Source organism: Daktulosphaira vitifoliae, unplaced genomic scaffold (genome assembly GCF_025091365.1).
Source record: "Daktulosphaira vitifoliae isolate Bord-2020 unplaced genomic scaffold, ASM2509136v1 Scaffold_2, whole genome shotgun sequence".
NCBI classification, from domain to species: Eukaryota; Metazoa; Arthropoda; class Insecta; order Hemiptera; family Phylloxeridae; genus Daktulosphaira; species Daktulosphaira vitifoliae.
The window spans coordinates 21,085,350-21,099,022 of NW_026099573.1; the positions used below are offsets into that span (position 1 = coordinate 21,085,350).

Genomic DNA, 13,673 nt, shown 5'->3' on the forward strand with positions numbered 1-13,673 from the left:
AATCTAAGTCTATTTTCTGTCATCTTATCCACGATTGACGCAACACCTATACTTCCTCTTATATGCTCGTTCCTTATCCTATCTTCTCTAGTCACTCCACTCATCCAACTAAGCATTCTCATCTCTGCTACACTTATTCTCTGCTCTACTTTCTTATCAACCGCCCAACACTATGAACCATACATCATAGCTGGCCTCACAATTTCATACTGAATTTGAAAACTATAATTAGTCTTTATTCATATATTATATTTTAAAATCAAAGTACTACTAATCAGAATATAATTAAAGAAATAAGAGTTGATGTTGCTTTTGGAATAATCCACCAATTTCTCTAAATGAAACACTATCTACAGATTTGCATCGAAGTGTTCCTTATGATAGTGATTTTAATCACTGTCAGATATCATAATACTTGATCCAACTATGCCACGTCACCACTGTGCCGCGACCCCCCTGTGCTGGGTTTTTGTTACACTGATTCTGATGTAATATTTTTTCTGCAAAATACTTATCGTGCCCGGCATAGCCGATACTACTACCGGAATCATTAGTTTACTTATGAGGATGGCCCAAAAAGGCTTACGCGCCGAAGGCTCGTGAGGCTCGTAGGGCCTTAGCTGGAAAATCCTAGAAAATAATTAATTTTAAAAATGATTATTCAAAAATTTTGAATTCTACTAAAGTAGTTAAAATATATCTATGTTCATTGTAAGTAAAAATTATGCTTGTTGTTATTTACTTAATAGAAATTAATCTGATTTTCATAATTATTGATACTGCTTTAAAATTTGTTTTAGAAATTCCATATTTTATCAACATTTTTTTTTATGTGTATTCCAACTTACTTGCAAGGTAAGTATCTCTCAACGATATTAAGTGAGATATATATAATTATGAATAAAGTCTATGGTGTTAATCTAAAGTTTAATTATTTTATGTGTTACAGAATATTTAGTTATAACTCACGCGATGTCTTTAAAAATTTTGTTATTTAAAAACTTGAACGTATGCATTAGGGTGAATCAAAAAAATTCGATCTTCGNAAAATAAATATAAAATAGAAAAAATATGTTTTAATTTTTTTAGATATATACAAAGTAAATTGTTACAGTTATTTATTACTTAGTGATATTGAAATGTTAATGTTCCTTATTATATGTATAATTGTAGAATGCGGTCATTTTAGTTTTTGTCGGATGCCGTAGTGTAGTCGGGTGCCCATGTAGGCTTAGTTAGTAGTAGTGCCTGTGTGGAGATTAGCCAGAAATATTTGTTAGAATTTTAAAGTAATTTTATAGATAAATATTATAATTATGAATAAAGTCTATGGTGTTAATCTAAAGTTTAATTATTTTATGTGTTACAGAATATTTAGTTATGACTCACGCGATGTCTTTAAAAATTTTGTTATTTAAAAACTTGAACGTATGCATTAGGGTGAATCAAAAAAATTCGATCTTCGAAATTTTAATGGGAACAATTTTAACTTTATTATATACATTAAAATAGTCATTTTGTGTAAATTTGAGATTTTTAAAAACATTTTTACTGGTGGTTCAATGTGTTTATAGTATTTTAACTTAAAAAAAATTAATAATTATTGCAACATTTATTCAAATGCTTTGCGCAAAATATTAATAATTATGCCATAAATAATTATTACTTAACGTATTTAATATGTTAAAAATAATCAGTGCAAATTATAATTTTTAACCTATTTTTTGGTCTTTAAAGTTAATTTTTTGAAAGTTTATATTGAAAAAAAAGGTTTATTTGTTACCATAACTTATAACTCAACTTCAAATTTGAAATTAAGATTATTAAATAGAAAATTGTATGTGAATTAAAAAAGTAGTATAGTATTTAAAGTGTTAATAATTGATTCATAACCATGAAAAATTTTATAGATCACGTTATATAGTTCTTTGTGTTATATAAAATCTATAATAATAATATCTAGTAATAAATTAGTATTTGGTACTTAGTCAAGTTGAAACATTGGATATAACTGAAATTGTTGGGGAATTAATTATTTGAATTTAAATTATTTTTATTATTTATTAAAAAATCAGCTACTAAAAGGACGGTTAATCCGTCCAGATGCCCTCGAATAGAATGTATGCTGTCAACTCATATTCGTGACAAGTTTACTTTCTAATGTTACAAAAAAAACAACTTCATGCAAATTTCTGATCAGTAGATATTTTTATTGTATTTGCATTGTTATTTACGTGTAAAAATCATAGAGTAACTCTATAGTAAAAATGACACGGTAAAATTTAAATTTAAATTCCATCACTCGTCAATAATAAGATTGTTTTTATAAATTCAGAAAGGCGACTGCTAAAATAAATCTAGTTATAGCAATGCAATACGTTAAAATAATTGAATAGGCTGAATATAACGCTCTCCAGTTGGACTTAAGTACAAAGATCTGAATCCGTAAGAGGCTCACCTCTATATAAAAGATAAAAATTTAATAGTAGATTATTATAATAAAATATAATAATAATTTAAATGTGATTAATAAATATCAGAGGGATGAAAATAAATAGGAACGTTCCAAAGCATTTTTGCGAAACAATTTGTAGCTAGCATTCTGTTCCGGAGCAAATGGTCGGAACGATTTTTGCTAATAGTTCCGTTCCGGAGCAAATGGCCGGAACGAATTTTACTAATAGTTCCGTTTCGGAACAAATATTGGAACTGAACAAAATTTGCTCCGTTCCGAATCCCTGATAAAAATCGGAATTATGGATTTACAATTAATAATTTCATATACTTTTTGTAATATTTTTTAAATATTTATTAAATTGTAATATTTTTAGTGATATAAAATAAAATTATAAACCTGCTATATATTTACAGTTCAAGGTGATAGTGTTGAACCTTCAAATAGTAAGCAAAAAATTAATAAAATGAAGTAAAATTAAAAAAATTCTTATAAAAAAAAAATTATTTAAAAAAATTATTTTTTATGTATTATTTTTATTTTTAATTAACTACACATTTATTAATATTATTTTTATGTATGAATACACTCAAAAAGCATTTTTAGACTTATACACAATACTGCTTCACATTTAAAACTTTTTGTAACTTTCAATGAAAATAAAAATTTTGGATATACAATTAATAATTTCTTAATACTAATAGTAATTATAGTCTTAAATTAGAATACTTTTTGCACTGTAAAATAATAAATCATATGTATTACATTTAATTTCAGGTAATCGTGCTAGTTCTTTAAATGGTAAGTAAAAAGTTATTGCATTTAAGTTAATATTACAGAATAATACTTAATGTTAACATTATAATATAATATGATTTTTTTATAAATATTTTAGAACAATTAATTGTTTTATTTATTATTTTAATTACATCCACACTATGCCACGATGTCACTGTGCTACCGTTTATTTTTCATATTAATTCTGCATAATAACTTTTATTGAATTATCACATTGAATTTCGTGAATCTGTAATGAACTGTCAAATTAACAAAAATCGGAATTATGGATTTACAATTAATAATTTCATATACTTTTAAATTGTAATATTTTTAGTGATATAAAATAAAATTATAAACCTGCTATATATTTACAGTTCAAGGTGATAGTGTTGAACCTTCAAATAGTAAGCAAAAAATTAATAAAATGAAGTAAAATTAAAAAAATTCTTATAAAAAAAAAATTATTTAAAAAAATTATTTTTTATGTATTATTTTTATTTTTAATTAACTACACATTTATTAATATTATTTTTATGTATGAATACACTCAAAAAGCATTTTTAGACTTATACACAATACTGCTTCACATTTAAAACTTTTTGTAACTTTCAATGAAAATAAAAATTTTGGATATACAATTAATAATTTCTTAATACTAATAGTAATTATAGTCTTAAATTAGAATACTTTTTGCACTGTAAAATAATAAATCATATGTATTACATTTAATTTCAGGTAATCGTGCTAGTTCTTTAAATGGTAAGTAAAAAGTTATTGCATTTAAGTTAATATTACAGAATAATACTTAATGTTAACATTATAATATAATATGATTTTTTTATAAATATTTTAGAACAATTAATTGTTTTATTTATTATTTTAATTACATCCACACTATGCCACGATGTCACTGTGCTACCGTTTATTTTTCATATTAATTCTGCATAATAACTTTTATTGAATTATCACATTGAATTTCGTGAATCTGTAATGAACTGTCAAATTAACAAAAATCGGAATTATGGATTTACAATTAATAATTTCATATACTTTTAAATTGTAATATTTTTAGTGATATAAAATAAAATTATAAACCTGCTATATATTTACAGTTCAAGGTGATAGTGTTGAACCTTCAAATAGTAAGCAAAAAATTAATAAAATGAAGTAAAATTAAAAAAATTCTTATAAAAAAAAAATTATTTAAAAAAATTATTTTTTATGTATTATTTTTATTTTTAATTAACTACACATTTATTAATATTATTTTTATGTATGAATACACTCAAAAAGCATTTTTAGACTTATACACAATACTGCTTCACATTTAAAACTTTTTGTAACTTTCAATGAAAATAAAAATTTTGGATATACAATTAATAATTTCTTAATACTAATAGTAATTATAGTCTTAAATTAGAATACTTTTTGCACTGTAAAATAATAAATCATATGTATTACATTTAATTTCAGGTAATCGTGCTAGTTCTTTAAATGGTAAGTAAAAAGTTATTGCATTTAAGTTAATATTACAGAATAATACTTAATGTTAACATTATAATATAATATGATTTTTTTATAAATATTTTAGAACAATTAATTGTTTTATTTATTATTTTAATTACATCCACACTATGCCACGATGTCACTGTGCTACCGTTTATTTTTCATATTAATTCTGCATAATAACTTTTATTGAATTATCACATTGAATTTCGTGAATCTGTAATGAACTGTCAAATTAACAAAAATCGGAATTATGGATTTACAATTAATAATTTCATATACTTTTAAATTGTAATATTTTTAGTGATATAAAATAAAATTATAAACCTGCTATATATTTACAGTTCAAGGTGATAGTGTTGAACCTTCAAATAGTAAGCAAAAAATTAATAAAATGAAGTAAAATTAAAAAAATTCTTATAAAAAAAAAATTATTTAAAAAAATTATTTTTTATGTATTATTTTTATTTTTAATTAACTACACATTTATTAATATTATTTTTATGTATGAATACACTCAAAAAGCATTTTTAGACTTATACACAATACTGCTTCACATTTAAAACTTTTTGTAACTTTCAATGAAAATAAAAATTTTGGATATACAATTAATAATTTCTTAATACTAATAGTAATTATAGTCTTAAATTAGAATACTTTTTGCACTGTAAAATAATAAATCATATGTATTACATTTAATTTCAGGTAATCGTGCTAGTTCTTTAAATGGTAAGTAAAAAGTTATTGCATTTAAGTTAATATTACAGAATAATACTTAATGTTAACATTATAATATAATATGATTTTTTTATAAATATTTTAGAACAATTAATTGTTTTATTTATTATTTTAATTACATCCACACTATGCCACGATGTCACTGTGCTACCGTTTATTTTTCATATTAATTCTGCATAATAACTTTTATTGAATTATCACATTGAATTTCGTGAATCTGTAATGAACTGTCAAATTAACAAAAATCGGAATTATGGATTTACAATTAATAATTTCATATACTTTTAAATTGTAATATTTTTAGTGATATAAAATAAAATTATAAACCTGCTATATATTTACAGTTCAAGGTGATAGTGTTGAACCTTCAAATAGTAAGCAAAAAATTAATAAAATGAAGTAAAATTAAAAAAATTCTTATAAAAAAAAAATTATTTAAAAAAATTATTTTTTATGTATTATTTTTATTTTTAATTAACTACACATTTATTAATATTATTTTTATGTATGAATACACTCAAAAAGCATTTTTAGACTTATACACAATACTGCTTCACATTTAAAACTTTTTGTAACTTTCAATGAAAATAAAAATTTTGGATATACAATTAATAATTTCTTAATACTAATAGTAATTATAGTCTTAAATTAGAATACTTTTTGCACTGTAAAATAATAAATCATATGTATTACATTTAATTTCAGGTAATCGTGCTAGTTCTTTAAATGGTAAGTAAAAAGTTATTGCATTTAAGTTAATATTACAGAATAATACTTAATGTTAACATTATAATATAATATGATTTTTTTATAAATATTTTAGAACAATTAATTGTTTTATTTATTATTTTAATTACATCCACACTATGCCACGATGTCACTGTGCTACCGTTTATTTTTCATATTAATTCTGCATAATAACTTTTATTGAATTATCACATTGAATTTCGTAAATCTGTAATGAACTGTCAAATTAACAAAAATCGGAATTATGGATTTACAATTAATAATTTCATGTATGGCTTAAATTTTAATATAATTAGTGTTATAAAATGAAAATACAAATCTACTATATAAATAGAATTCAAGGTGATTGTGTTAAGCCATTAAATGCTAAGCAAAAAATTACCAAATATATATTAATATTATAGCCCAACACATAATATTATTATTGTGTAATACTATATTATAAATAATAAAATATAATAATTTATTTTAGTATTATTTTTGTTCGCGTTGTTAATTAACTGCGTATTTATTATTATTATTTTTATGTATGAATACATCTAAAATGCATTTTTATACTTATAAACAATACTGCTTCACATTTAAAACTTTTTGTAACTTTCAATGAAAATAAAAATAAATAAAACCCAGCACAGAGAGGTCACGGCACAGTGGTGATGTGGCATAGTTGGATCAAGTATAATGATATCTGAAAGTGATTAAAATCACTATAAAAAAAACGCTTCGATGCAAATCTTTGTATAGTGTTTAATTTTAAAAAATTGGTTTATTATTCCAAATGCTACATAATCTGTTAGTTCCTTATTGATATCCTGATTAAGATAAAGTATGTCGTAGGAAAAAGGGATTATTAAAAAATATTATTTCTCATTAAAAAATGATGTTGATCCATACACTTTTCAATAAGTTATATCATTATAAAGATAAAAATGTAAAAATAAAATCGAGAATTTTCACACAAAAATCGCATTCGGTAGCCATTTTCACCGTGAAGATAAAATAAAGTCCGAAATTTTTTTTTTTGCATAATAAAGTACATTACATTAGCTTTAATTTAAGATATATATAAAAGTGTCAGACTTTCCGGAACACTTTCAAAATTTAAGTTGAAAAAGTTAATTTTTTGTGAAAAAAATGTCATATTAAATCCTCCCCTGTGGGCTGATTAAGGGTTAAATTTATGAAAAAAATATACCAAATGATAGGTAAAAACATCAAACATCTATAAAAAAAAAATTATAAGTATAGTAGCGCTCAAAAGTATTTTGACAATTAGTTTAGACCACTAAATGGCATGGACCTGCAAGACAGTAAGTAGCCGACCATTTTCTAGTGAAGAGTGCAGAAATTTGCAGCTGTTATCCTTTGAAAAAGAAGCTGACAAAGTAGGCATAAGTAAAAAAGTCTGTTTTTTTCAAAATACAGCGCTCAAAAGTATTTTGACAGGTGTATTTGTTAGCGCTAACACCTATTTTATTTTGTAATTACTTTGTTTTGGTATTTAGTCGCCGTTTTTATACATTGCATGGACCCTTTCAACCAAAATGCCGAAAGTTAAAAAGTATTCTACTGATCTAAAAGAGGCGGATAATGCAGCATTACAAAGTGGACGTTCACAAGCTAGTGTTTCAAGAGATTTTTGACTATCTAGACAGATTGTCAGTGTATGGAACCAACAATTTCCATCCCGTGGCATAGTAAAGAATGCTCAAAGATCGGAAAGGCCACGAAAAACAACCGAGAGAGTCGATAGGGACATTCGATGGAGATCAGTTGCAAATCCCCGCCTTACAGCTGTAGACATTACTCGCGATATAAACATTTCACACGGTGTTAATTGTCATGTATCAACTGTAAAACGCCGCTTGAACTACTTGGGTTTGAATGGTCGATGCCCCAGCAAGAAGCCATTGGTTTCTGTAAAGAACCGGAAGGCCAGACTTTCATTTGCTATTAAGTACAAGTCTTGGACAACACAGCAGTGGTCGACCATTCTATTTAGCGATGAAAGCAAATTTAATATATTTTCATCAGACGGAATATGGTATGTTAGACGTCCTGTCAACACACGAGACAATGTCAGCTACTAAGTTCCAACCGTAAAACGGCGGAGGACATGTTATGATCTGGGGATGCTTTTCATAAGCTGGTATGGCCCTTTGATCAACATAGAAGGCATCATGGACCACTTTAAATAAGCTGACATACTAAAAGATAATATGTTGGACACATGCCGAAGAAATTTTCGAGGGTGACTGGCAATTCCAACATGAAACGATCCCAAACATGCTTCAAAACATGTTAAAACCTTTTTGTCTAAGAATGGAGTCTTCGTGTTGGATTGGCCTAGTCAAAGTCCAGATCTGAATACAATTGAACATCTCTGAGACAAGCTACATAGAAGGATCCATCAACGAGAAATAACCACCAAGGCAACTCTACTTCAAACATTGCGTATAGAATGGGCCAAAATTCCTCTATTTACAATTGAAAAGCTGATTAACTCTATGCCAGCTCGATGTCAAGCGGTTATCAGGTCTAAAGGATACACTACCAAATATTAAACTTTCAGTCACTAATTTCTGTGATTTTGCTTGTTTTTTTGTTAATTATTTTTTAAGAAAATATTTATTTTTGTTGATTCTATTTTTGTCAAAATACTATTGAGCGCGGTAAACTCCTATAAAGCTAATTTTCAATTTTTATACTAACGTTTTTGTACATTTTTTTTTTCTTCTTGCTTTTTTTACGTTTAATCGCAATTCAGAGTCATAAGATTTATTGCTTCTGTTCAGATTTTTTTTAAATCGCCATTAATGTGTTTGTCAAAATCTTTAGATAGTGTTTAATTTTAAAAAATTGGTGGATTATTCCAAAAGCTTCATAAACTGCTAGTTCCTAATTAATATCCTCATTAAGATAAAGTATGTCGAATGAAAAAGGGATTATTAAAAAATAGTATTTCCCATAAAAAAATTATATTGATCAATACACTTTTCAATAAGTTATAGCATTATAATGTTAAAAATATAAAAAATAAAATTGAGAATTTTCACACATTAATAGCATTTAGTAGCCATTTTCACCGTGAAGACAAAATAAAGTCCAAAATTTTTTTTTTTTCATGATAAAGCATATTACATTAGCTTTAATTTAATATATATATAAAAGTGTCAGACTTTCCGGAACACTTTCAAAATTTAAGTTGAAAAAGTCAATTTTTTGTGAAAAAGTTGTCATTTTGAATCCCCCCCGGTAGGCAGGTAAAAAGTCAGATTTATAAAAAAAATATACCAAATGAAAGGTAAAAACATCATGCATCTACAAAAAAAAGAATTATATTGATCCATACATCTTTCGAGAAGTTATAGCATTATAAAGTTAAAAATATAAAAAAGAATTTTTTTACAAAAATCGTATTTTTTTTATTAAGTTTAATGTCTGTTTTCACCATGAAGATAAAATAAAGTCCGAAATTTTTTTTTACCATTATAAAGTATATTACATTAGCTTTAATTTAAGATATATATAAAAGTGTCAGACCTTCCGGAACATTTTCAAAATTTAAGTTAAAAAAATTAATTTTTTGTGAAAAAGTTGTCATTTTGAATCCCCCCCGGTAGGCAGGTAAAAAGTCAGATTTATAAAAAAAATATACCAAATGAAAGGTAAAAACATCATGCATCTACAAAAAAAAGAATTATATTGATCCATACATTTTTCAAAAAGTTATAGCATTATAAAGTTAAAAATATAAAAAAGAATTTTTTTACAAAAATCGTATTTTTTTATTAAGTTTGAATGTCTGTTTTCACCATGAAGATAAAATAAAGTCCGAAATTTTTTTTTACCATTTTAAAGTATATTACATTAGCTTTAATTTAAGATATATATAAAAGTGTCAGACCTTCCGGAACACTTCCAAAAGTTATGTTGAAAAAGTTCTACTTTCTATATGCATTTTTATGTTTTGAATCCCCCCTGTATTTAGGGAAATGGTCCGATTTAAAAAAACAGTATGTCGAATGAAAGATCTATATAAATACTACTTCTCATAAAAAAATTGTAATGATTCATACATTTTTCAAAAAGTTATAGCATAATAAAGTTAAAAATGGAAAATACAAAATCGAAAATTTTCACACAAAAATAGCATTCGGTAGCCATTTTCACCATGAAGATAAGATAAAGTCCGAAATTTTTTTTTTCATAATAAAGCATATTACATTAGCTTTAATTTAAGATATATATAAAAGTGTCAGACCTTCCGGAACATTTTCAAAATTTAAGTTAAAACAATTAATTTTTTGAGAAAAAGTTGTCATTTTAAATCCCCCCTTTTGGGTAGGTTAAGGGTTAAATTTATGAAAAAAATATACCAAATGAAAGGTAATGACATTATGCATCTATATAAAAAAGAATTATATTGATATGTTCATTTTTGAAAAAGTTATGGCACTTTTAAGTAAAAAAAATTGAAAAAATATCGAAAATAAGCGATTTTTAAATTTGTAATTTTTTGGGGGATTTCCCCCGTTTACGGGGAACGAGGGAAATTTTTTCAATTTTTGAGGGTAATGTCTTCGACTAGATACGATTTATGATCTTTTGACATATTGTTCATCAAAATCGATCCAATGAGAGCTGAGATTGAGCGTTCAAAGACAAAAAAAAACACATCATAGTAAAATTAATACCTTTTCAGCTTCGCATCGAAGCTAAAACTATGTAATGACAATTGATCTGGAAAATGTTGTAATTAATGAACTCAAAAAATTGTAATTTTTAAATTTAATGTTACTTGTAAAAAATTTAAACTATTATCAGAAAAATTATTTGTATGTGAATATAAAATAAAACATTGTAAGTTAAACTTATGATTGAAACAAATTTATTTTCTAATCAATATTCACATTAGATCATAAAAATGATGAATAGGTTCGTACTTTTGAACAAGTGTATGTATATATATATTTTAATTCGGTTGACTTGTGATGTTGTGCTACTGTGGACGTAAATTTTTAACTTACCTATACATATAAAATAGATATTTTAACTCACGTGATTCTTTATATTGTTCTTAGATAACTTATAATGAATTAATAACTTTTATTAATAAAGAAAATTAATGAATTCTTACTTTCAACGATTATTTGTATTTCAAAGTATGACACTTTTATTGAAATAATTATTTTAAAATGAATGTACAACACTAAACAGTTGTAAAATACATATTATTGCGTGAGTGATAAATAAAATAATAAAACATACGCAATTGAATGATAAAAACAACGGTATTTATTGAAATTGTATTTTAACGTTGTGATAAATGAACGCTTATTGTTTATATCAAACATACTGTACGTACTAAATGTATGAAAAGAAATATCGTTTGAACCTTACATCGGTTGGGTAATATACTCTTTACTATATATGTACAATAGAAATGTTAAAATATTTTACAAATAAATGCTGTACAATAATAAAACACACAAAACATTTAATGTAATCTATAAAATATTTATTAATTCATTTACAATTTTATAGAAAAAAAATTTGTTTTTACTATTTATATTTACAAATCTTATAAAACAATTATTCTACATTATACAGTTATTTGATTAACTATAAATGTAATACTCTAACACGATTATTCGTACAACAATCGTGATTGTCTTTATGAAATAAATACGTATCCTTTGATAAATCACAACTATCACGTAAAAGTATATCGATTCTCGGACAATCATAATCTTCCATATTAATTACTAGTTTGTTTGTAAATTTTTCGAGAAACTTCTTTTTTTGCAAACCTTTAACGTAAAAATGTGTATACCGCTCACCGAGTTCATTCAGAATCGTTTGCAGGTTGTCGTAGTCGACATCACCGTCCGTATGATTTAATTTATGTTTACAGCCNTATGATTTAATTTATGTTTATTACAGCATAACCACCTATTCACCCTCGACGATTTGGTTGTCATATAGAAATTTATAGGCGGTTTAAATACATAATGATCTAAACGATCAAACGCGTACGCCGTCGGTTCTTTTACGATCAATTGACATCTGTAGTTTACGATACATTGTAAATCGACTACTAGTGACCCGTCCATTTTTTATGACTGTTAAAACTATACTAAATCTTTTTTGTGTATCCAACTGCTTTTTTTTAAACCACACCATTTAACCAAATAATTATCATTTTTACGACGTAAAATTTTTTCTATCAGAAACGTATCTGGAAAATTTGTTANCTATCAGAAACGTATTTGGAAAATTTGTTTTTTTCAACTCCTCCCGGTAGAACGTTCCGTTAATTTGCGTACCGTCTTCATCTTTCAGCACATATACAACGGGCACTGTTTTATTTTATATATGAAAAATATTTCATTAAACCAATTCTGTGTATATCCTTTGACGAAAGCGGCTTTATTTTTACTTATACGTACTGCGTCACCAATATTCAATTTTTTTCGTGTAATGTTAGAATAATTCGGTAAACGATAAAACCGTACGCTATCGGGTTGTTTGGACGCTTGCGCTGGTGTTTGACGGATTGCCGAATGAATAGCATTGTTATAATCATGTTATTTTTTGTAATATACTTAACCATTGATAAGATCTCGAAGCTGTAAATTTTTTCCACATACGTTCTTTAAGCATACGGTTAAAACGTTCGATTACGGATGCCTTCACTGCAGAATATGTAGGGAAATGATGAACACCTCTCTTTATTAGAAAAGTTTTCAACTCTTTATTGAAAAATTCTAAACCTCTGTCTGTCGTTAAATACAATGGACATCTATTACAATTACTTATTATTGATTTAAATGCTGCTGTCACTGCTCTACCAGTTTTACTTTTTAATAGTACACACCATGCGTATTTTGTATACACGTCTATTACAGTGAGAATAAAAGTATAGTTTTTATTCTTGCTAGAATACTTTTTCATATCGACGAGATCCGCTTGCCATGCGTTGTCTTTGGTATAAGTATCATGATGCGTCTGGGAAATTTCTTTTTAGCTTGTGCATGTAACTCCTCTGCTATTTGGTCATCAACGGTTTTCATTCTATCACTCCGTTTTCTCTAAGTTCTTCTTCCAGGGATATTATTTCGTTATACACTACCGTATTACCGCACGGTTTGACGCGTGTAGAATAGACAGTCGCTGCACTAATTCGTTTACATCGTCCCAGTATATGTATTCTTTTCATTTATTTGTTATAGAAAAAAACGGTAGTCCGCCACCAAACTTTTCGTTTTCGCTTGGTTGTCGTCCGTTAAATAACTGTTTTATTATTTTTTTATATTTATATCCTTGATTCATTTTCAATTTTCCGTTAATGTTTCTGTGTACTCTAGTGTGTATGAGACAGTTTTTATACGTTAACATATCATCAGATGTAATTATATCGACGTTGGGTATCTCTTTAAATAAC

At 25.8% G+C, this 13,673-nt stretch overlaps 2 protein-coding genes across 10 annotated transcripts in view; one reads left to right on the forward strand and one right to left on the reverse strand.

Moving 5' to 3' along the window:
- LOC126899695 (uncharacterized) overlaps positions 1 to 11,449 on the reverse strand; it is a 42,490-nt gene extending 31,041 nt beyond the window's left edge. Inside the window, exons 1-2 of the mRNA XM_050674810.1 lie at positions 11,367 to 11,449; positions 11,173 to 11,256 (exon numbers count right to left, since the gene is read on the reverse strand). The gene's annotated coding sequence lies outside the window, so the exon portion shown is untranslated. The remainder of the gene's footprint in view (positions 1 to 11,172; positions 11,257 to 11,366) is intronic.
- On the forward strand, positions 805 to 6,276 carry LOC126899693 (uncharacterized). 9 transcript variants are annotated; one of them, XM_050674800.1, is made up of 11 exons: positions 805 to 855; positions 2,872 to 2,901; positions 3,233 to 3,256; positions 3,610 to 3,639; positions 3,971 to 3,994; positions 4,348 to 4,377; positions 4,709 to 4,732; positions 5,086 to 5,115; positions 5,447 to 5,470; positions 5,824 to 5,853; positions 6,185 to 6,262. In XM_050674800.1, exons 1-11 carry the CDS (start codon positions 831 to 833, stop codon positions 6,214 to 6,216), a joined length of 303 nt encoding a protein of 100 aa, XP_050530757.1. In that variant the 5' UTR covers positions 805 to 830; the 3' UTR covers positions 6,217 to 6,262. The 9 variants fall into 9 exon arrangements, with proteins under 9 accessions (XP_050530757.1, XP_050530764.1, XP_050530766.1 ...); XM_050674807.1 differs by lacking the exons at positions 5,086 to 5,115; positions 5,447 to 5,470 and having other exon boundaries at positions 6,185 to 6,276; XM_050674809.1 differs by lacking the exons at positions 4,709 to 4,732; positions 5,086 to 5,115 and having other exon boundaries at positions 6,185 to 6,276.
- Positions 11,450 to 13,673: the final 2,224 nt, after the last annotated feature.